General features: G+C 40.8%; 1 protein-coding gene across 1 annotated transcript in view; it reads left to right on the forward strand.

Annotated features, from left to right (window-relative positions):
• The window catches only part of mapk1 (mitogen-activated protein kinase 1), a 68,412-nt gene extending 43,434 nt beyond the window's left edge, over positions 1 to 24,978 (forward strand). Inside the window, exons 2-8 of the mRNA XM_060907423.1 lie at positions 4,599 to 4,781; positions 8,323 to 8,512; positions 8,637 to 8,753; positions 11,216 to 11,330; positions 21,783 to 21,914; positions 22,009 to 22,118; positions 22,212 to 24,978. Of these exons, the coding sequence (XP_060763406.1) occupies positions 4,599 to 4,781; positions 8,323 to 8,512; positions 8,637 to 8,753; positions 11,216 to 11,330; positions 21,783 to 21,914; positions 22,009 to 22,118; positions 22,212 to 22,328 (964 nt within the window). The 3' untranslated portion in view covers positions 22,329 to 24,978. The remainder of the gene's footprint in view (positions 1 to 4,598; positions 4,782 to 8,322; positions 8,513 to 8,636; positions 8,754 to 11,215; positions 11,331 to 21,782; positions 21,915 to 22,008; positions 22,119 to 22,211) is intronic.
• Positions 24,979 to 25,421: the final 443 nt, after the last annotated feature.

A 25,421-nucleotide genomic window follows, 5' to 3' on the forward strand; every position in this document is an offset into this window, starting at 1 on the left:
AACAGTTGAAAGGGAAGTGATGAGTGATGTTGAATCTTGCCTGCTTAATATGCAAGAGCTCCTGCTACCATGATAACATCAGAAGAAAGCTTAAGAGAATTATACGATAGAACTTTTTTCTGGTTTGCACTTCATTGTAAAGGATTAGAGTATTCAAAGACATGAATAGCTAAAATGCAGAAATATAATACTGTAGAGCTCGTTTATATTAAAAGGTGCATTGATTTTTTTTTTTTTTTTTTTTTAAATCAAATGTGAATTGATTAAAAACAAGTCTCTTGTACCATAATCATTTTCACCTGGGAGTCCACCAAGAAGGGGAATTTATTTCCAAATAAATTGCAAATTTTTGCTGATAAAATTAATGGTTTTGCGGTAAAAAAAAAAAAAAATAGCCAAAAATCATTAGCCCCCCCAGGCCCCCCCCCGGGCCGGTTTTTTCAGACTTTTAAAATATTTTTCATTCTCATCCCTGGTACATACATCCTTATGACTCCAGTTCTAGTCATTATAAGTAACCGGAGGATAAACACTCCACTAACCACACCCACCAACTACTCCTGGCGATTTCGCGACTTCGTGCCCCCTTGCGTTGTGGCGGTGAATAACATCGCGCACGCCTATTACTCCCCGCTCAACGATAGCTTTTCGCAGACAGTTGTAATTTATCTGCGAAAGCCTTGTCGCAAGAGCATGCAGAGGCCCTTAGACGCACAGGTTGTCTGCGATTTCTAGTAATGGGGTCAGTAAGGGACCATCTAAAAAGTGCATGACCTGGACAATTATGAAAGATCCTACCAAGATTCTACTCGTCTACTTCAGGATATGTGACACATTGCAGTGTTGGGATACAGTATGGATTCAGTACAGTGGGATGGAAGACTCAATACAAGTCAAATATATTACAGTGAAAACCATAATATAAAGGTTGTATTTATATATTTGGGTATAAGACTCAAGTGCAATATTACATTACTGTGTGAGTAGAGTAGTAAATGTTTATTTTTATAGCATGTATTTTCAGATGAGTGAATACACACAAGCTCGACGTGCTACAGGAAGCCCACGGTTAGTCTTAGCAACTACAGCAAAATGATTTCGAAATCAAGTGTTTTGTTTTTTTTTTTGGTCCCCCCCCCCTGTTGGTACTGTTACCTCACAACAAGAATGTTCTGTATCGGCTACAGGGTGAGCATTTTTTTTTTTTTCTGTTGCCCCCCTCACAAGCCCAGGCTGCGGTGTTAATGGAAGCATCAGTGCAAACATGGAGTTCTGACGACACAAGTCATCACGGTTTCCCCAGGATGACTATATTGGTGATTCTGTGTCACTAGCTCTTTATCATTTACGTTTCAGTCGTGAAAGACTAACGCACCATGTTGGTGGGAATAAATGAGTGCTAGAGTGAAGACAACATGATCAAATCTTGAGTTAACGTGATGGAAGGTACTGTATCATTGCACACCTGAGTCTTTAACTCCGTCGCATCATAGCATGTGTGAAAGACGTCTCCCGAGACGCACTGTCAGGGTTTTTTGCTGCACAAACCAGTTGTGCAACGAAGGATTATACAAACAGCTCGCCACTGGGGTTTAAACGTCTGTGGTTGGAGTGTGTGAACTAAATCGAGCCGGGATACGAAGGAGAAACAGAGGCCGGTTACCTCTGAGTGAGAGAAATGCAGCGAGTGTTGAAAGAAGAGATGGATCTGAAGGTCAGCTATAATGGGGGGGGTGTGCGTGCCTCTGTTCTACCGTACCGCCAATTTCAAAGAGTCACTATGGCAACACACCTTCCAAGCCTTTGCACTGCGCTGAAGTCTGTTGCGTGTAACAGAGCGTGAGCCGTACCCAATTCTTTATGGGATTCATATGCACGTGTGTGTGTGTGTGTGTGTGTGTAAGTAATATAAAAAATGAGTTTATCTAATTGAATGACCTTGTGTTTGCAGTTCTTGTCATTTTCTCCAGTGTATCATACAGCACTTCGTTGTCATGGTCTTAAAGGAGAACTGAAGTCATTTTTAAACTTGCTTTATTTCTTAATTAACGTGTTATTCAATTACATTTTCGGTTTTAGTAACCTTATATCGTGACTCGTATTGGCAACTAATTGCAATTAAATATTATACTTATCGGCCTGTTCGGTTTTTAGCCGTGTTGAATTTGGTTCGTTTGGTCCACGGCAGGCGTCGCTTATCCGCGCAATCTTCGAAACGTCAAGTGTCAGCCAGGTGTCAGTGCCGCCATTTTGAAAACTGTTTTCCAAACGAAATATTGCACAAAAACGAGTTTAAATGACGATTACTGCCTACTTTTTTTTTTTTTTCAAACTTTCCTGATTGCTATCAAAACAAACAAAACTTCCAGCTTGATTACGTCAGCATTCGAAGGAGGGCGCGCGTCTTTTGATAACGTTGGCAGATGTCGGTCACTTGGATTTCCGCTGTACGTTTTACTTCCGTCGTACGATGTCTCGCACAGGTCCCAACAAATCTCGTTTACGGCCATTGCTTTGACATACGGACTGATATATTACACAGCATATTTCAAACACTCATAACTTGCTATAGCAATGACATCATAACGATCAAAAATGCATTCCGATATTTAATAAAATCAGAAATTTTGATAAATTTGCCTTCAGTTCTTTAAGACTAAACTGATTTCGTATTTGAATGCGGTTAAATACTCAACGGCTGCTTTATTAGGAACACCTGTACACCAGTAATGGTCTTTTTCAACTGCCCAGTTTTACTGAGCCCACCCCAGTTCATCAGTGGATGATTATGTGATCTTTTGCTGTTGTAGCCCATTTTCCTCAAAGTTCGACCAGTTAGTGCATCTGAGATGCTTTTCTGCACTGCACAGTTGTAAAGTGTAGTTAACTTTGTCAGCTCAAACCAGTCTGGCCATTCTCATCAACATATGTATGTGGAAGAGGGTAGATGGCGCTTTCCTTAGTGTGTTCTCTCTCTCGATCAACAAGGCATTTCTGTCTGCAGAACTGGATGAGGTTTTTTTTTTTTTAGTTTGTTTTAATTTGCGCTAGCAGCGCTGGGGCAAATTGTTAGGCTCACTCAAGATCTTTCTACTTTTCTTAGTATTATCCTCCTAACATTTTTAGGATGCTTAGTTTTCAACCAATTGCCAAATTTCACATGAATACCTCTGGGCTGAATTAAGTTATGACTTTTGGTGCTGATCCAGATCACCGAACTGGAATGATCCATGAAAAAAAAAGCCCGTTTTTTTTCCCCCTCTTCACTAAGCATTGTTCTCTATCTCTTACCGTTCTGGATCTATAGAGGATGGTGACCAGAGCTCCCAGTTTGTAACATCTAGCACAAATTACCGTGACTTTAGTCATAGTGTCTAGATAGTTGTTGTTGTTGTTTTTAGGACTCTATTTCTCCAATTTTCACATGAAGAATACTCTGGGCTGAATTATGTTGCTATGACTTTTGGTGGTGATCTGGATCGCTGATCTGGAATGATCCATGAAAAACAGGATTTTTTTTCCCAATCACTTAACTCAATTTTCATGATTTTTATTTATTTATTTATTTTATTTTATTTATCAATCAATCTTTTAATTTTGTTCAGGGCGCAACTTTTCCTTGACCGTCAATTGACAAGATCAGCCAGAGCAAATTACTGTGACTTTTTAGTCATAGTCTCTATCTACTGGTGTGGGTTTTTTTTTTTTTTTTTTTGGTTTTGTGTCGTCCCCACCACCACCATTCTGTCCGTGTATAAACTCCTCGAAGATGTGCAGTTTCTGTTCCTGAAATCAGCTCCTCTGGCACTGTAACCACGCCAGGGATCACATTTTGTTCTCCATTCTGTTTGATGTGAGCATTAACTGAAGCTCTTGAATCGTATCTGCATTATTTTATGCTTCATATTGCTGCCAAATGATTGGCTGATCTCACCATGACAACTTGGTGAAATTCTTGTTTTATCGTAAGCATTACTGTGTGTAAATAAATAAACTGAATGTGGTGTGTGTTTTTTTTTTTTTTTTTTTTTTTTTAAATAGCACAGGAATACTTGAAGCAGTTACAGTAGGTACCATCCTGTAGAGCTTTATATTCACTATGTATGCTCACTACAGCCGTGATGCAAAAAAAATCCACATGGTGTACTGCATGGCAACAGAAGAGCATTTCATAGTCTTTCAGCCACAGGAATAGACTCCAGAAGGATAGTTAACTGCTTACCACATGATTTATTTGGTTTTATATTTAATTAGGACACTGATACAGATTTTTTTTTTCCCCTTTCACTTACATGAAGCATGAGTAAAGAACCTGCATTTATTCAGAACATGGGTCATTTAGAAACAAAGTCGGAGTTGTTCATTTCTCGTCTTTTGAATATGTAAATATTATTCAGCATTTGAACAATGAAACATTTGTCTGCACTGTTATTCATGCATCTCCTTTCCTGAAAGGAGTACATTTAATAAATAAGTGTTAAATAACATGTTTTTGTTAAATCCTCTGGTTTAATTTGATTGTGTTATTGATGGTGGAATAATGGATATGGCTTATGAAAATGAGGCTCCCCCCCCCCCCCACCTGTTTTTCTGTGTAGTTCAGCGTATGATCGGGATAATAAAGTGCGCGTGGCCATTAAGAAGATCAGCCCTTTCGAGCACCAGACGTACTGCCAGCGCACTCTCCGCGAGATCAAGATCCTGCTCCGCTTCAAACACGAGAACATCATCGGCATCAACGACATCATCCGTGCGCCCTCCATCGACCAGATGAAAGACGTGTATCCTTGCAATGCCTCTTGGAGGACATCAAGTTCATAATTAGATCTTTAAAGTAGATCTCACACATACATACATACATACATACATACATACATACATACATTAGAGCCCTGCACTCCCGCGGGAGTCCCGCGGGACCCGACGCAAAGCAGTGCGGCGCGGGACAAATTTTGAAAGCTCATTGCGGGCGGGAGGGGGAGTGCACAATGCGGGAGCGGGCGGGAGAGGTGATAAGCTGCAGTCCCGCTAACTAAAAACGTGTTTAAAATAAAATGTATAAATTGTTAATTTATGTCTATCATATATAATTTGTGCTGGATATTTTATTTGGCATTAATAAAAACATTTTAAGATGCCTAAATTTGCAGATGTGGTCTAATCTCGCGTACGTTTCCGATTCCTTTCCGCTCTTCCGTGTTTGAGATCTCCGATCATGGCAGAAGAGCAGAGCTCCTCTAGTGAAGCTCACAGTGCTTCAGAAGTAAGTGCTGCTTTAAAAAGAGGTACATTTACTGTTAAAAAGTCAAGAGTCCTGAAATCAGACATTTGGAAGTCGTTCTCACTCGTGTGAGGGGAAATAACGCGAACGTCTGCATCATGCGGGATTTGCGGGCGGGAGCGGGACTGAAAATCATAATTCTTTGCGGGAGCAGGACTGCACAATGTGGGAGTGGGCGGGAGCGGGACTGAAAATTCTGTCCCGCGCAGACCTCTAACTAACTAACTTGCATGCATACATACATACAGTTGTGTTCAAAATAATAGCAGTGTGTTTTAAAACGTGAGTAAAGCTCAAAATCCTTATAATAGTTTTTATGTCCATGCATTGGGAACACTGCACATTATATTCTACATCAAAACATGAAGAAAAATGTATCAATATTTTAATTACTTTACAGAAAATGAAGAAAAATGAATATTAGGCTGTTCAAAAAAAATAGCAGTGTCTGCATTTTTCATTACAAACTCAAATATTTACTGTATAAACTGGAAAAAAAAATCTTTAGTATTTAGCATTCCTGTGAATCACTAAACTAATATTTAGTTGTATAACCACGGTTTCTGAGAACTGCTTCACATTTGTGTTGCATGGAGTCGACCAACTTTTGGCACCTGTGAGCAGGTATTCCAGCCCAGGATGATTTGCCAACATTCCACAATTCCTCTGCATTTCTTGGTTTTGCCTCAGAAACAGCATTTTTGATGTCACCCCACAAGTTTTCTATCGGATTAAGGTCCGGGGATTGGGCTGGCCACTCCATAACTTTCATTTTGTTGGTCTTGAACCCTGATGCTGCTCGCTTACTGGTGTGTTTGGGGTCATTGTCTTGTTGAAACACCCATTTCAAGGGCATTTCCTCTTCGGCATAAGGCAACATGACCTCTTCAAGGTGGTGCTTGCACCACCATGCTTCACTGTCTTCAAAGTGTACTGTGGCTTGAATTCAGTGTCTGGGGGTCGTCTGACAAACTGTCTGCGGCCCTTGGACCCAAAAAGAACAATCTTACTTTCATCAGTCCACAAAATGTTTCTCCATTTCTCTTTAGGCCAGTCGATTGTGTTCTTTGGCAAATTGTATCCTCTTCAGTACGTCTTTTTTTTTTTTTTTTTTTTTTTAGCAGTGGGACTTTGCAGGGGCTTCTTGCCGATAGATTAGCTTCACACAGGTGTCTTCTAATTGTCACAGGTAACTTCAGACCATCTTTGATCACATGGAGCTGATCATTGGCTGAGTCTTTGCCATTTTGGGTATTCTTTGATCCATTCGAATGGTAGTCTTCTGTTTTCTTCCACGTCTCTCTGGTTTTGTTGTCCATTTTAAAGCACTGGAGATCATTTTAGCCGAGCACCCAATCATTTTCTGCACTTCTTTATATGTTTTCCCCTCTCCAATCAATGTTTTAATCAAAGCACGCTGTTCTTCTGAACAATGTCTGGAACGACCCATGCTTCTCAGGTTTTCAGAGAGAAATGCATGCACAACATGTGCTGGCTTCATCCTTAAATTAGGGCCACCTGACTGATATCTGTTTTTTCACAGAATGAATGACCTCACTAATTAAACTCCGCACTGCTATTATTTTGAACACATCCCTTTCACTTAATTATTCAAATACACAGACTCAGGAGCATGCATATCATGAATGTTGGGTCTGTTGGTTTTCTATGACTCTACTACACCTACTGGTAAATTATTTGCCATGTAGTAATATAATTTCCACCAAAAACAGTGATTGATCTGGTTAGTCATGTTGGACTGCTATTATTTTGAACACAACTGTACATACATATCTCACACTACTCTTGGTATCAAGGAGATGCACACCTGTAATTGATCCACACCCTCGCCCTTTTTGTTCCTCTCAAAACTCAGCTCAAGGTCGACTTAATCATATAGGCAGATCATATAGGCTGACCTTCTGAAAGCAGCCTGTGTCTGACTCCCTAATCGGATTTCTCTCCATCAATAAAACCCCGTCCGGTCAGACAGTCCCAACGGTTTCATTTAATGTCTGAAAGCTTAGGGTTCAACTGCCAAGTCGGACTTTTGGCGCCGTAGCTTTGGGTTTTTTTTTGTGTGTGTGTTTTTTTTTTTTTCTTTTTTCCCTCCTTTACGCAACATAGTAGATGAGTAGGCAGCAGGCCCTGTAGTAAAGAGTTAATTTTGGCGCAGAAATCAATAGTCAGTAGGTGTTCGGTGGCTCACTGGCAGCACAAACGTTCCTGTAGAAAAGGATGAGCCTCTTCTGTTCTGTACACTCAGTCCCTCTCGTGCATCGTGCTCAGGAAGAAGCAGCTTCAAGCAGCACTAAGAGATCCTCCCCCTCTTCAGCGGAGGGGTTTTTTGGCTGGATGCACATATTCATGGTGTGTGGGATGGCAGCTGAAATGGCATGGGCTTTTGGAAGCAGTGCTTTGTGAGAATTTGAAGGGTTGTCATTTTCTGTCCTGAAAAGTAGGTTATAGAAGCTTGTGGGTTGTGTACTTCTTTTAAAAAAAAAAATCTGGGTTACATCCTGATCGATGCTGTTCTGAACGAGAAAAGAAACACTTCAGTTTGCGTTGGTGATGAGTCGATCACATTTGGAAGACTGCGAAAGCAAGTAGGATGTTGGGCTTGGTTTGGTTTTGTTTGTTTTTTTTCTGGTTGTTGAACCTGCTTGGATACAGTGTCTGTCTGCTTATCCTGGGTGCATTTTTTTTTTTTTCCTCCCCCCCACCAATGAATTGTCTAATTTTTTGACTCCACTGTAGGTTGTCTTGGATAAGGTACAGTCTAAGCAAAGACCTGAGCAGTACAGTGTTAATAGTCTTGCTCAAGGACCCAACAGTGGGTTCACGTCCAGGGTTTGCACAAATATGCTGAAGAGGATGTAATCTGTATATTGCTTGGTGCTTGACTTGACACTTAAACAGTAATAAACATGCGAGGCTTGACTTCATCCAGGAGCGTTTGAAAATGATGGGACCACAGGATTCTGACCTAGAAGTTTCTCTAACTTTGTATACAACACATCCTTGACTCGAGCAATCTCCAGCTACATCGTGCAGGACCTGATGGAGACCGATCTGTACAAGCTGCTGAAGACGCAGCACCTCAGCAACGATCACATCTGCTACTTCCTGTACCAGATCCTGCGTGGCCTGAAGTACATCCACTCAGCCAACGTACTCCACAGAGACCTGAAGCCCTCTAACCTGCTGCTCAACACCACCTGCGATCTCAAGGTGCACCTTAATAAGCTTACTCATGAATAATGGTGTTTTTGTTTTGTTTTTTAAACACAGCTTAACTGATTTTAATTATGTTCCCCCATTGAAGAATGCTTATTTATTCACCCTGTGTTTCCAGATCTGTGATTTTGGACTCGCGCGTGTAGCCGACCCGGACCATGATCACACCGGGTTCCTCACAGAGTATGTAGCTACACGCTGGTATCGGGCCCCGGAGATCATGCTCAATTCAAAGGCAAGATACTAATTTCATACGGACCATCCCTGCCCCACCACCACCACCACCAAAAAAAAACCCCCAAAACACGCAGTTTTCAATTTATTCAAAATTGTTCAAGCTCGAGTATCAGATTTTGATAAGCTGTGAACAAGGGGTGTCAAAATAACCTGCGAATTTGTCTTTTTCGTCCTGGATATGTGAAATGTGAAAAAAATGTTATCCAAAGAGTTCTTGCATGACACATGCACATTTTTTTTATTATTATTATTATTATCCATACAGGACACTTTTTCGATGGAATAAAAATGTGTGTTCTGTTCCCTTCTAGCGGGTTTTGTTCATTTGGTTTGAGAGCATGCAATATTGTTAGCATATCGCTTATCCTACGTGTATTACGTCACTCTACCCGATGGAGAATGAGCGTTGAATAGGATTTATGATATTGCATGGTTGTCAAGACAACATGAGGTCACGCACCAGAGACGTAAAACTTCTGCGCTAGCGAGCGACTGGGACAATTTGTAAACGAACATGGCCGCCAGGTTTGCGTCGTTAAATACGGAAGATTTGGAGAGAATTTTGAAAGTCAAAGACGCGTTGAACACCCGAAAGGAATGTGTATGGATGATGATGATGATGATAATAATAGCAATAATATTGGCTGGCTTTTTTTTTTCATGGTACAGTGGTGCTTGAAAGTTTGTGAACGCTTTAGAATTTTCTATATTTCTGCATAAATATGACCTAAAACATCATCAGATTTTCACACAAGTCCTAAAAGTAGATAAAGAGAACCCAGTTAAACAAATGAGACAAAAATATTATACTTGGTCATTTATTTATTGAGGAAAATGATCCAATATTACATATCTGTGAGTGGCAAAAGTATGTGAACCTCTAGGATTAGCAGTTAATTTGAAGGTGAAATTAGGGTCAGGTGTTTTCAATCAATGGGATGACAATCAGGTGTGAGTGGGCACCCTGTTTTATTTAAAGAACAGGAATCTATCAAAGTCTGATCTTCACAACACATGTTTGTGGAAGTGTATCCTGGCACAAACAAAGGAGATTTCTGAGGACCTCAGAAAAAGCGTTGTTGATGCTCATCAGGCTGGAAAAGGTTACAAAACCATCTCTAAAGAGTTTGGACTCCACCAATCCACAGTCAGACAGATTGTGTACAAATGGAGGAAATTCAAGACCATTGTTACCCTCCCCAGGAGTGATCGACCAACAAAGATCACTCTAAGAGCAAGGCGTGTAATAGTCGGCGAAGTCACAAAGGACCCCAGGGTAACTTCTCAGCAACTGAAGGCCTCTCTCACATTGGCTAATGTTCATGAGTCCACCATCAGGTGAACACTGAACAACAATGTTGTGCATGGCAGGGTTGCAAGGAGAAAGCCACTGCTCTCCAAAAAAAAAACCATTGCTGCTCGTCTGCAGTTTGCTAAAGATCACGTGGACAAGCCAAAAGGCTATTGGAAAAATGTTTTGTGGACGGATGAGACCAAAATAGAACTTTTTGGTTTAAATGAGAAGCGTTATGTTTGGAGAAAGGAAAACACTGCATTCCAGCATAAGAACCTTATCCCATCTGTGAAACATGGTGGTGGTAGTATCATGGTTTGGGCCCGTTTTGCTGCATCTGGGCCAGGACGGCTTGCCATCATTGATGGAACAATGAATTCTGAATTATACCAGCGAATTCTAAAGGAAAATGTCAGGACATCTGTCCACGAACTGAATCTCAATTATAAATAAATAAATGACCAAGTATAATATTTTTGTCTCATTTGTTTAGGACTTGTGTGAAAATCTGATGATGTTTTAGGTCATATTTATGCAGAAATATAGAAAATTCTAAAGAGTTCACAAACTTTCAAGCAACACTGTATATCAGAGATATTCCATTCAGCTACTCGTCTTTGACTCATTCAGTATCATGCTAGCTGAATGGAATATATATCCGATATACCATGAAAAAAAGCCAGCTAATATTTAAATATTCAGGTTTTAAAGCATTTGTAACGGTAATTCAAGTGAGTTGTAAGAAAACTTGAGACAAATAAGAAATTAAATGTGACCGGGGTGCTGAAATAAATAAGAAAATTAAAAAAAACAACAGGTTGGTCTCGTTGTGTTAAGAGTATCGCAGAATGTTTATTTCACTTGTACTACAGTAATTTGGTAGAATTTTTTAAAAATTTTATGTATTTATTAAAGACTGACTGACTGTTACACAGCGCTCACACTGGACACTCCTTCCAGAAACGTTGAATAAACATTCACCATATCAACAATTTCTTTGTTAAAGATCAACACGTTTTTACAATATGAGTCGCTGTTACTATGGAAATGCTAACGTATTAGTACATAAACCTTGTGCTTTGAATTACAACTAGCTACACCACCTTCTGACCAGTCTGCTTTCAGAGTATTGTGAGTTTTGATATTTATTCTGTTTGACTTAACAGGGTTATACCAAGTCCATTGATATCTGGTCAGTGGGATGTATTCTGGCTGAAATGCTCTCAAACAGACCCATATTTCCTGGCAAGCACTACCTGGACCAGCTCAATCACATTTTAGGTACGTATTTTAAAAAAATATATATTTAATACTTCAAAGTGCTAAACTATAGATGAAAGTCTTCCGGATTTACCCGGAAATTCGGATATTTGACAACTCTTGAAAATCTCCGGTTTTCCGAATGGAGAAATTTATTTTTCGGATTTTTCGTGTTCCTAGACGCGGCGTAATACTTCGCATCGTCCTTGCATGGGCGCAGTCCTTAAATAGCCCAAACATAGTTCATTGATTAAAGACGGGTGTTCTTTGTTAACGGCGCGCGTGCCGGAGCTCGTTAGGCACGCACGCCCAAGGTGCGCCTTCAGGTGAACGAGCTAAGGCGCGCAGGACTGATACCGTTCTGTGCAAGCGCAACACAATCGCACTAGAAAGCATGTTCAAGCTGCCAATGTAGCTGCAGTCTTTTTAGTTCCGAATTACGAGTATTTCCTCGTGTTAATAATTCGCCATGTCAAAACAAGCGAAACTTTCCTCCTTCTTTCGACATGAAGAGAGGTGAGCAATTTATTATATATTTTTTTTCCATCAAAGTTGCATTTTGTGGCTTCGAAGCTAAGTTTTAGTGCCGTTTCTAGAGCACGTCAAGAAAACGTGGAAGAAACCGCAATAACGGAAGAGCCGGTTTCTAAGCTACCTAAAACTAGCAATGGTAATTTATTTTTTATTACATAATGCACTCAGGCTGCTAGTCAGTGTGTGCGCCCCCCCCCCCCCCCCCCCCCCCCCCTGAAAAATCCTAGCTACGCCCCTGATTTACATGAGAAATTTGGTATTCATTGGCGTGTTTAAATTTACAGACAATACGAACTAATGTAAACAATTGGCTTCAACTCGCATAAATCTGAATTGGAAGTTTTTAGTTCACTTTAGTTTATGCAAACGCACAACTCTACTAAAAGATTGATAAACGAGGCTCAATGTCCCCAACATTGAAACCTGAAAGCTTTAGAAACTCTAACAGACCTTTTACTTTTTAACAGGACTGTTTTGGGATTTTGCTGAGTTTACCTTCAACTGTCTGATTTTTTTTTTTTTTTCAAAGTAATGAACTGTGTAGGCAGGAAAATCACCGCGTTTTCTAAATGCACTCCTGAAAATGACTCATTAACTAGGGGAATAAAATTTTATAATTTTGACATGTTAATCATTAATGTACATGAAAGAAAAAGGCTTAAAAGTTTTAACTTGTTTTAGTGAAAATAAGTACTAAAATGCACTAGAATGCAGGGTTTTGCATGTTATGGTATTAAAATGTTTTCAGGGGACGTTGCCCGTCTCTAGTAAACCAATAGGTCACACATTCGCAAGCCTCGATAAATTCTAGTCCCCGTTCTCCCGCCAGTGCGGTTACTCTCATTGACAGCGGAGTAGGTAGGAGTGTGGTGATTTTTTTTTTTTAAATTCTGATTCATACCAAAATCAAATTGTGGTGAAATGTGAGACTTGTACTTTGAGGTTTCACGCCGAGAAAGAAATCACGAGCCCGGAGACGTGCACCCTGAAAGTTATATGACTGACACTTTTACTGAAATAAATAATTTAAAAGGGAGCACAAAGCGACAACTCTGCATATATCTGACCCTTTTTTTGTTTTTGTTTTTTTTGGTGGTCAGATCTGCACACTAAGATCAGAACTCGATGGTTATTGGTTGAAAAAAGCTGAATTGTCGGTTCTTGTCAAGATAGTGGAGTCGTATCAGGTATTTCTGGTTCACCCTTCTTGCTGATGGTACAGTCTGATGTTTGATAAATTCATCAGCTTCCTGTCTGAGATTTCCATCTCTCTCTATACTCTGAGGTAAGAAACGTTTTAAGGCTGATAGGACTTGCTCTTTTCTTCCCTAAGTAGGCTCAGGTTGAGGAATAATGGTGCAACGAAGCTCCTGTAGGAGTTTAGTTTTGATGAATGTTTTCCAGTCAAATTGCATTTCCTTATTTGTATGCCAAGGCAAGCGCTCTTGGGCCGTGTTTACACAGGATATAAATACAGCAGTAAAAACGGTGGATGAGCCGATCGCCATTTGAATCCGGAATGATTAATAAACAACCTGCAGCCCCGCCCCTTTCAGTAATATTTTGCTCAGTCATCTCGTCTCCGCTAATTTCCATGTTGTTTGATGCAGCGTTCTCAATTTCTGACGAGCTAAATGGAATATAGTGCTCATTTAATGTGAAATGAAAGATCGATATACAGTTGTGTTCAAAATAATAGCAGTGTTTTTTTTGTTTTGTTTTTTTTTTTAACGTGAGTAAAGCTCAAAATCCTTATAATAGTTTTATGTCCATGCATTGGGAACACTGCACATTATATTCTACATCAAAACATGAAGAAAAATGTATGAATATTTTAATTACTTTACAGAAAATGAAGAAAAATGAACATTGGGCTGTTCAAAAAAATAGCAGTGTCTGCATTTTTCATTACAAACTCCAAATATTTACTGTATAAACTGAAAAAATCTTAAGGATTTAGTATTCCTGTGAATCACTAAACTAATATTTAGTTGTATAACCACGGTTTCTGAGAACTTCTGGCACCTGTGAGCAGGTATTCCAGCCCAGGATGATTTGACAACATTCCACAATTCCTCTGCATTTCTTGGTTTTGCCTCAGAAACAGCATTTTTGATGTCACCCCACAAGTTTTCTATCGGATTAAGGTCCGGGGATTGGGCTGGCCACTCCATAACTTTCATTTTGTTGGTCTTGAACCCTGATGCTGCTCGCTTACTGGTGTGTTTTGGGGTCGTTGTCTTGTTGAAACACCCATTTCAAGGGCATTTCCTCTTCAGCATAAGGCAACATGACCTCTTCAAGTATTTTGATATATGCAAACTGATCCATGATCCCTGGTATGCGATAAATGGGCCCAACACCACAGTACGAGAAACATTCCCATATCATGATGCTTGCACCACCATGCTTCACTGTCTTCAGAGTGTACTGTGGCTTAAATTCAGTGTTTGGGGGTCGTCTGAAAAACTGTCTGCGGCTCTTGGACCCAAAAAGAACAATTTTACTTTCATCAGTCCACAAAATGTTTTTCCATTTCTCTTTAGGCCAGTCGATGTGTTCTTTGGCAAATTGTATCCTCTTCAGCATGTCTTTTTTAACAGTGGAACTTTGCGGGAGCTTCTTGCCGATAGATTAGCTTCACACAGGCGTCTTCTAATTGTCACAGTACTCACAGGTAACTTCAGACCGTCTTTGATCACCCTGGAGCTGATCGTTGGCTGAGTCTTTGCCATTCTGGCTATTCTTCGATCCATTCGAATGGTAGTCTTCTGTTTTCTTCCACGTCTCTCTGGCTTTGCTGTCCATTTTAAAGCACTGGAGACCATTTTAGCTGAGCAGCCCATCATTTTCTGCACTTCTTTACAGTATACGTTTTACCGCTCCCAATCAACGTTTTAATCAAAGCACGCTGTTCTTCTGAACAATGTCTGGAATGACCCATGTTTCTCAGGTTTTCAGAGAGAAATGCATGCACAACATGTGCTGGCTTCATCCTTAAATTAGGGCCACCTGACTGACACCTGTTTTTTTCACAGAATGAATGATCTCACTAATTAAACTCCACACTGCTATTATTTTGAACACGTCTCTTTCACTTAATTATTCGATTACACAGACTCCGGAGCATCCATATCATGAATGTTGGGTCTGTTGGTTTTCTATGACTCTACTAGACCTACTGGTAAATTATTTGCCATGTAGAAATATAATTTCCACCAAAAACAGTGATTGATCTGGTTAGTTGTGTTGGACTGCTATTATTTTGAACACAAGTGTATGTTTAAATGTTTTTAACATCAGTTTTTCATTTGTTTGGCTGAAAAATGGTGAAAACATTCCACTTTTCTGCCAAAAGTGCAAAGAGTCCAGTAATTGCAAATACGCAGAGTCAAACTCTTGTGCACATTCTCAGAAATTAACATGTCCATGTGGTGCAATAAAGCAAGTATAGCATGTCATGTCTCAAATCACATAGAAGACGACTTTTTGTCACGTGCACTTCGACATTTAACCCATCTGAAGCAGTGAACAATGAGTGCGCGCACATACCCAGAGCAGTGGGCAGCTATACTATAGTGCTCAGGGAGCAGTTAGGGGTTAGGTGCCTTGCTTAAGGGCACTTCAGACATGATACGGAGGGAGGGGAAAGTGCTGGTCATTCACTCAACCGCCCCCACCTCCCAATTTTTATTATTTTTTTTTTTAAAATTATTATTTAGCTCACCGGCTGTCAGCCAGTGAGCTATTGCCATCATGCAGCGTCCATCCACAATTCACAAAAATTTCTCCTCCTCCCAGAGTTTTCAATGGATTTTTGATTCCGATTGTTTTTGTTTGGAAGATCTAATCAGTCTGCAGAAAAGTTACTCCCTGGTTTTGTGATGTCTCATAAACAAGTTGCTAATTAGGCTGATTTTAATTGTTCTCACGAAGAGCAACTTGGCTAATTATAAACGAGTCTGGTTTCTCATGGTACGGCCTTGTGAGCTACTGCGTCGCTGACGCTCTGGTCTTCCCTATCCCAGGACTCGAACCAGCAACCCTTTGGGCCCAAGACTGCCCCCATAGCACATACTTATGTGCTACTCTTGACCATTATTTATTATTAACACTTTATTGGGTTTCCTGTTCTAGTTGTAGTTTAAAACCTCTTCACACCTACTGAAAGGTCGGTTTGGAGTACCAGTCTTAGGGTGTATTCAGACCAGGATAGTTCGATAGTTCACTTGCTTTGGTCTGAACCAAATGTTTTTTTTTGTTTTTTTTTTTTCATTTTGGTGCGGTTCGCTTTCACACTACGTTTTAGTAAGCGGACCAAAATCTGTCAACAAAGCCACGCGCCCTGAGGTCGTTCAGCTATTGGTCAGAGACGACACGCGCACAAAGCGTTAAGTTCAAAAGTAGTCATGGAGGATCGCGCTGATGAGCGCACATCATGTTGTGACAGTTCTGGCTCTTCACGCAAGTCGCTAGTACCGCCACTTTTTGAAAGAATGTCCCTGATTTTAATGTAGGTCTGATGGAGTTTCTTCACTTTTAGCCGACATTGTTCTGGGGAGCGCGTGAACCCCTTCTCCTTCATTTTCTCACTGAATACAGCAAACACGTCAGCATTTTTGTGTGTTCTCTCCAAAAGCTCAGATATGTGGACATCTGCCCATATATCCACAAGGGTACGCGTTTCTTCCTCGGCCCACGTTTGCCCCCTACTCATTTTTTGTACTCTGTAGTCTAGCCTACCACTGGTCTGAATGACTGAACGACTGTTGTAAGGTTCCCTTGACAACCGAAACAGCGTTTGCGCTTTGCGGTGGAGTGTCAAGACACTGTTTCCCATAATGCTCGACAAACGACGGAAGCTCCCGAGGTACAAAAAAGCAAAACTGTCGCATTAGGTCCGGTCTGTTTTCACACCTCCAAAAGGTTCGCACCAGGGTTCCTTTGGTCCGGACCAAGTCCGACCTTGCAGCTCGGTCTCGGTCCGCTTGTTTGGTCCGGACCAGAGTTCGGTGGTTTGTATTCAGACCAACCCAAAAGGTCCGGACCAAGGGAAATTTGGTTCGTTTGGTCCAGACCAAACAACGTAGGTGTGAATACGCCCTTAGAGTATCAAAGTCCTTCCCATGCCACAAGGCACATCGAACGGGTGGCGCCAATCTGCGTTTCCCTAGCCCTCGGCCTCTCGCCTATTCCATAGCTAGGGTTACAGTGGAGGGCAGCCTGGCAACCACAAAAGTTTGACTCCCTGCTTGCATCTGTATTGCAGCGTCTCACCACATGGCAGTAGGTATCGTTTATTATGACGGTCTTTGGAGAACTCATGATCTCCCAGTCAAAAGGCAGACACGCTAACCACTAGGCCAACTCGCGGTATTTTTTTTCTGAGTGTATGGTGAGTGAGAGGTTTGTTTTTTGGAGACGGATCATGACCACATTCACGCAGGAAGTTTTAAACAGAAATGGAGGTCATCAGTCTGTTGAAGTTCATTGCTGTGCATGAAATCGCTAAACCATGTTTGAACCTCCAGAGATTCTTTTTAAAAAAAAAAAAGTGCACCAAATTTACCTGTTTACATTCCAGTCTAGGACATCTGGTGCAACTGTGGTGAACTAATTATTCCATGAGAAGTCTGTAGTGGTTATGATGTTAGTCAAGGACTAGAACGTGCAGTTTTGTTGTAAATACAGTTGTTTTTCCCCCCAGCCAGTGATGAATGGTGCCTAAGCACTAACCACTGCCCACATTGTTGTTTATCTTGTATATAATTATTCGTTAACCTCTAATCAGCCAGTTCGACATGGAAGCCAGATGGACAGGGATGTTATGGCTTTGACCTGCAATCTAGTGGACGATGCGGTACTATTCTCAAGTTGTACGCAAGATAAGCAAGTGCATATGTGGACAACGCCGCTCGCGTAGCACCTGCATGCGTGTGTAGTGAAGTGAAGTGTGTTTGCGCCATAAGTCGCTGTGGTGTTGCAGCCCTTTTTTGTGATGTGTTGAAAACGCTGACTCTTGCTGATGATAAAAATGATTACTCACGCATCCTGAGTGCGTTGTGTTGGAAACAGACGTCAAGATTCCAGCACAGATTGGTGATTTCCCTCTGAGTTTGGGGACATGGTCTGATCACTGAGAGGCCGTTTCGCCTGAAAAGTGGGGGCATGTGAACGTGCTGTCTATTAGTATTTTTGTCCCGAGTTGTCCTGAGAAGGCGTCGTGTTTGGATAGAGGTGGTATCTTTTTAGAGATCGTGCTCATCATGTGTTTGGAGGAAGTGCTTTTAGCTGTTATGCAACAAAATACTGATTCTCAGGAAGCAGAACGCTGTCAATCAGATGATGCGATAATGAGACCGCCTCAGGCCTGCTCTGCTCTTCTTACCGCTCCTCACAAATAACCCTCTCTACCTTTTTCTCTAAGTCAGTGGTTCTCAACCGGGGGGGCGCGCCCCCCTGGTGGGGCGCGGAGGTACTCCAGGGGGGTCGCGAGTAGGCTTCATGTATGAAGGAAAAAAAAAAATCTGGGGCTAACAGGCTATAGTAGCTAAGCAGATGCAACACATTTACCCATGTCAAAATGCAGGACATTGGACTATTACATACAAATCAATACTATTATAAAATCTATCATCAATCTATCATAAAATCTTGTGTGTAGGTTATTTTAAGCCCGTGACGCGAACATGACGCAACGTCACGTGAGTGAGTCTGCATACCGTGGCCACTGTGTGAGTGCTTGCCACACACACACTATTCTGGTTTCTTGCCGAGTTAACTCGTGCCGACTCTCGCTAGTCTACTATCATCAATCCATCGATACAGCGCAAAACCCAAACAGTCTTTTTAAAGACTACTACCCCACACTGTATTTTTGCTTTCCCCATTTCAGCTCTACCCAAATAATTTGTTGTTTTTGTTGTTTTCTTACTGCTAGTCTACTACCCCTTTGCCTTTTTCACCCTGCGTGTGAAAAATCCAACTGTCCCACACACACACACATTAACACACACACACACACACACACACACACGAGTAAGTACACCATTCACACCTCGTTAAAATTTGCAACTATAAAATCCCCGAATAAAGATATCGATCGTGTTTCTCACTGATAAGCCCCATACGTTCCCTCTGGTTAGCCCCCTTAGCCTACTACAGACTTAGGCCCTGTCCACACGGCAACGGATTCAGGTGACTCCGATACAATTGCTTATCGTTTAGGCCTGGCGTCCACACGGCACCGGCGTTTTGGGTGCCCCAAAACGCAATCTTTTTGAGAACGGGTTCCAGAGTGGAAAGATCTGGCAACGTTGCTGTTGTGAAGTCGTCTGGATGAGTAAAACGGATTTGTTTACGATGACGTCACAACCACATGACTGTGAGTGCTTCACGCCGGGTAGAAGTGTAACGAATATCACCAGGAAAAAGCCTTACAGAGCACTAGTGAGAGTGAAACACGAGCTTGGATATTATTATTATTATTATTATTATTATTATGATGTTCAGTGTTAGTTCACAGTAGTAATGCAAGAAGCAGAATAGTGACAGTAATAGTGAAGCAAAAACATGCAATTGTACAAACACTGCAGCTCTACAGCAAAATATTCATTTATGAAATGGTCTGATTCTTAACACCAGTAGTGCCAATGAGCTTCTCATTGCGATGCGAGTTGTCAACAAATCCTATAACTTGGTTCATGAAACGCGCTTACAAAATATTTTCACTGTGAATATTTATTGTGTAATGGTGCAAAGTGAGAGAGAGAGAGAGTCAATCCCGCCAGCAAAAATAGAGAAAAAAAGAGCGATCTCACCTCTTCAGATGTGGGTTTAAGTCCTACAATACATTCCTCAAAAAGGGCGTAGAGGAGCAAATTAATCATTATTTAATTAGCATTCAATTTATTCCGGACCATTAAAGATGCCGCCTTCCGTGTAGAATCATAGGTCATCCTCGCCGCCATTTTGGAGAGGTCAAAGCGGAGAATAAAGATTAGCTGCGTTTAACTGTACCAACAGGTTTGCCATCCAAACGAGATCACATGGGATTACCTTTCACAGGTGAGACTGGAAAAATACTTTTCATTGTATTTGGTCATTATAATGTAATTTTACAAACAGATTTTCCTGACTTTGTGGCTAATATGCATCCTTACTACTTCTATTGTTCTGGTGTCTCCGAAGGGACCGTCTTACAGCGCCCCTAGAGGTGTGGCATGTGTATTGCATCGTTTTCAGCAAGCGTTGCGTTGCCATATGGACCTGATATTTTACTGATTGTTGCCCATTTGGACGCGATATATTTTTAAATAACATCTCGTTGCCGTTGTCGTGTGGATGTAGCCTTAGCCTACTACAGACTTATCGTTACAACTTTATTACACACGTCACAAAGGCACAGTAAAAAGTAAAACCTAAATTCACGCCTGGTCCCAATTCCCAATTATATCAATAGCCAGCTAATGATAAGCCTAATAAAATACCTAATAAAAACACTAATAATAATAATAATAATGCCTATTAATAATAATAGCATAATAATAATAATAATAATAATAATATCAACAACCAACAACAGCAATAATAATAATAATAATAATAATAGGCCTAATAATAATAATAATGCCCGAAAGCAGATTAGAAATGTGGTGCTACTGCCAATTATAACAATAGCCTAATAATGATAATAGGCCTATGTATTTCTATGGAATGGATAATGCTACTACTGCTGCTACTACTAATAATAATAATAATAATCTAGCCCAGGGCTATCTATCTATCTATCTATCGGTCGATATAAGGTGCTGTAGGTCGGGTGGCGTCACTGCGGGTGAGTGTGTTTGGGGGGGGGGATGGGGGCGGGGCGAGAAGAGGGGCCCCCAACTGCAATGAACCAGCTTTGGTGGGGCCCAGGTTGCAAAAGGTTGAGAACCCCTGCTCTAAGTGCATTCTTTTGTCTTGTACTCTGTTCGCGTGCTCTCATTTTCACTCTCATATATTCTCTTTCTTGCTCTCGTTCCTCTCTCTCTCTCTCTCACTCACTCATTCTCTCTCCCTCATATTTTCTCTCTTTTGCTCATATTCGAGCGCTCTCATATTCTCTCTCATATTCTCGCTCGCTCTCTCATTCTCTATCTTGCTCATATTCTCTCACTCATTTTCTCTTGCTTGCTCTCTCATTCTCCTCTCTCTCTCATATTCTTGTACTCTCGCTCATATTCTTGCGCTTGCTCATTTTCTCTCGTTTGCTTTCTATTCTCTCTCATATGCTCCCTCATATTTTCATATTCTCTCATGCTCTCTCATTCTCCTCTCTCTCGCTCATATTCTCATGCTTTTTCTTGTGCTCTCTCGCTCTCTTCATTTTCATATTTGCGCTCTCATTCTCCTCTCTCTCCCTCATATTTTCTCTCTTTCGCTCATATTCACACGCTCTCTCTCATTCTCTCTTGCTCATTTTCTCTTGCGCTCTCTCATTCTCTCGTTTGCTCTCTATTCTGTCTCATGCTCTCTCTCCTCTCTCTCGCTCATATTCTCATGCTCTTTCTTGTGCTCTCTCGCTTTCTCATTTTCATATTTGCGCTCTCATTCTCCTTTCTCTCCCTCATATTTTCTCTCTTTTGCTCATATTCGCGCGCTCTCATTCTCTATCTTGCTCATATTCTCTCTCTCTCTCACTCATTTTCTCTTGCTTGCTCTCTCATTCTCCTCTCATATTCTTGTGCTCTCGCTCATATTCTTGTGCTCTCTTTTTCTCTCGTTTGCTCTCTATTCTGTCTCTCATTCTCCCTCATATTTTCATATTCTCTCATGCTCTCTCTCCTCTCTCGCTCATATTCTCATGCTCTTTCTTGTGCTCTCTCGCTCTCTTTATTTTCATATTTGCGCTCTCATTCTCCTCTCTCTCTCTCTCTCTCTCTCTCTCTCTCTCAGGTATCCTTGGCTCACCCTCACAAGAAGACCTGAACTGCATCATCAACATAAAGGCCAGAAACTACCTGCTCTCCCTGCCACTGCGCTGCAAAGTGCCCTGGAACCGCCTCTTCCCGACCGCCGACCCTAAAGGTCAGAGTTCATCTCAGTTTTCAGTCCCACTGAACACCTGAATGAAATCAGGGCACGATCAGGATTGTCACTGTGTCCCTGTTTTGTTGTGTAGCATTGGATCTGTTGGATAAGATGCTGACCTTTAACCCCCATAAGAGGATTGAGGTGGAGCAGGCCCTGGCACACCCTTATCTGGAGCAGTACTACGACCCAACCGACGAGGTGAGGAAGCTTTCTGGAATCCAGGAAGCTCTCTTAAGAGCTCAGCGACCCAACGTCTGATCCCTAACTATTAATTTATTTTATTTTCCTCAGCCTGTCGCCGAGGCGCCGTTCAAATTCGACATGGAGCTTGACGACTTGCCCAAAGAGACCCTCAAGGCACTCATCTTCGAAGAAACGGCGCGCTTCCAACCAGGCTACAGACCATAACATAACCAACTACATGTCCTACATCTTCAAATTTCACTCTTCCCCATACTGTTCTTCCTTTTTTTTTTTTTTTTTAGATCATTGTCATCATTACTATTACACTGACTTTCCCCCCTTTTTATTTTCTTCTGCTTTTTTTTTTCCCCTAAATCAAAATTGCTCTGGATTTCCATCTTGACTCCTTTCTTTCCTTCCCTTTCAGTCTTCATCTGTCTCTTTCCTTGGTCTCTTCTGAGATTTGAGTTTAGACAAAGGGTGTGTGTACAATACGTGTGTGTGTGGTGAAATACGGAGTGCAGGCTGACCAGAATATCGTCGAGGGTTTGCTTCTTCAGACGAAACTCTTTATGCTTCAGTAAAATCCTGTGATCGTGTAACTGCTGTGCTTAAATTTTTGGGATTTTTTTTTTTTAAAGAGCTTCTCGTCAGTCTCACTCCCGCTTTCCTGTAAAGCCATTTTCAAGTCAAGGCCAAATTCGGGGAAAGAAAGAAACAAACCCACAGTTCAGTTTGCCAAGGTGCCGTATGTGTAAGGCTTTTAATTAACTTCTTTAGCTAACATGCCACGTGCCATTTAAATAATATAATATAATCAGTAGGGGGTCGTGTAGGTTTTTTTTTTTTTTTTTTTTAAATTGTATTACTGATTTAGTATATTGTAGGTGTTCCTTAAATGTTCCAGATTGGTTGCTGTTTAGGGGAAAAAATTCAAAAGAGCTCAATCACCAAAGGAGGAAAAAAAACCCGGTTATTTGGGCACCTTGGGGGTGAAAAGAATAATTTTTTTTTTTTTTGGGTCTGTAGAGTTAAGAGGTAGACGTCGAGGTGCATAAGATGTGCTCTGAATCATATCGAATCACACACAGGGATGAAGAAAGGGTGGAAGGTCAAATATTCATAAGGGGTAATTTGTGGTTACATGTTGCCACGTTTAAAAAAGAAAAAAGGGGTTATTACTGAAACATGAGCTAAAAAAGTGCAGTGCCTCGTCGTTTTTCTCTCGTATATCTTCATGCCTCTCTTTGCTTTCCTTTTCCAGTGTGTGTCTGCCCTCTCTTTGTCTCTCGCCTTCTCTCAATAAGACTGTGTCCTTGCATGACTGTTAAAAGAAAAAAAAGCTTTCTATACAAAGAACATGGACCTGCCACACTGCTGGGGATTCCACATCGGGACTCTCAGGCCTTTTTTTTTTTTTTTTTTTCCCCCCCCTCCTTTTCTTGGTGGTGGTTGTTAGTTATATTTCCACCATCTTTTCTTCTTTCTGTTGTTGTTATTGTTGGTTTGGGTGTGTGTAGTGTGTGTTTGTTTTTTCCTTCAACTTTTTCAACCTTTTTAAGAGTTTCAGAGAGTAGATTTTTTTTTTACAAAACCGAGTCAGGTTAACACGCAGAGAGAAAGATGACGGAGTGAAGTCAGCGGTGTCTAGCCATGGAGATGTTGACTACACAGGAAACCTCACCTTTTACTCAGCGCCAATCAAAGCCACGCTTTCTCGCTTTAACAAATCAGTAAAAGTCGGCGTCGAGCGCAGATCTACCAGCGTGTACCTGAAAGAGCTAACTAGCACTTATCGAATGGGGAGAAAAAAAAACTAACGAGGGTGGAGAATGAGAATTGGGAATCAGATCAGACTGCGCTTTCTTTGGTTCATTTTATATCCAGCATGATGCCATCCCAGGCTTGACCCAGCGTCAGGTGCTAAAGAGGATGATGTTCGGTTAATTAGAGCAGAGAAAATGGGATTTATTATTTTTTTTTCTGTATTATTTTTTTTGTTGTTCCTGAAAAGCACTGCAAAAACCTGTAAGATAGCTTCAGCCAAGTCCCTGTGCAGCCTGTCTGTTCTGTGTGCCTTTACTCATTACGAATAACGGTTTATTATCGTGCAGCTTCGTTTCGTCGGGGATCAGTTGTGATTTTTTGCGGTATATTCTTAAATACATATATATATTTAAAAAAGGAAGAAAAAAAAAGGAAAAAAAGTAAAATCAACACAGAAAAAAAATCTTAACTCTGATTTCTGTCATTTTAAGTCCACAGCTTTTGTGAATTTTGTGATGGAGTTTGGGAAGGTATTAATTAATTAAGTAATTAATTAAAAAATAAAGCTTTTATTTCCACCTCAAGTTGATCCACCACTCTTTTTTGGAGGCTTCTTGAGGGTTTTTTTTTTTTTTTTGGGATGTTTTTGTGCAAGTCTTTTTTTTTTTTGTTTGTTTGGATTTTTTCTTTTCTTTTTTTTAATTGTAAACTGAATGTTTCTAGTGGTTATTAATCTCGTTACAGAATTGTATCCATGTATTAAACTCTTCTGTAAAGTAATGTTCTAAACAACGGAAGACTTTTGTTGTGGATTTCTCTTACAGGTTGAACGTTTCCCCGCCTCTCCCTCGCCTCTGACCTTCACTGGAGGTGAGGTGGTGATGTAATCATTGGGGGAAACATTATAATTGAATATTAAAATCTATTAAAATATGTTGCACCTTGAAAAAGAAAAAAGTAATTACAGGTTTGTCTTTGCTGCTGACAGACGAACCTTTTGTTTGGTTTTTTTTAATGATTATTATTATTATTATTATTATTATTATCGGGTAATTTAGCATCTGCCAAGTCATATAACCTGAACACCAGAATAAACACTGTATCCTATTTCGCCTTGTTGTTGATTTCTTCTTCTGCATTGTAACACGACCATAGTCCTCTCCTTAGACCAGCCGTCTCCTGCTCAAGCATGAAGGTGGATGACATCATAAAACGGCTCTAAGCTAATTTTCTCGTTAAAGCCGTGGCTCAAGGAGGCCTTGTTGCCATGGGAGCCTGTTGTCCTTGACGACTGATGGCAACATCATCAGCAGATTAGAAATGAGATTCAGGTTCAACGACGAACTGCTGTCCGGTAATTCGACCGCACAGCTGAGTCAGAGACTGGGGGGGGAAGGAAAATCTCATTCTGCTGGGTTTAGGAGACTCGTATAGCACTGGAGTAGATTTAACTAAATTATGCAGTACAACTAGAATTATAAAGGAGTAATGCATGTTCTTACTGCTGATCTTGATTACTAACGTGTTGAATTTAGGCTGCTTGATCAGAAT

The sequence above is a fragment of the Neoarius graeffei genome, chromosome 24, assembly GCF_027579695.1.
Source record: "Neoarius graeffei isolate fNeoGra1 chromosome 24, fNeoGra1.pri, whole genome shotgun sequence".
In the NCBI taxonomy this organism is placed as follows: domain Eukaryota; kingdom Metazoa; phylum Chordata; class Actinopteri; order Siluriformes; family Ariidae; genus Neoarius; species Neoarius graeffei.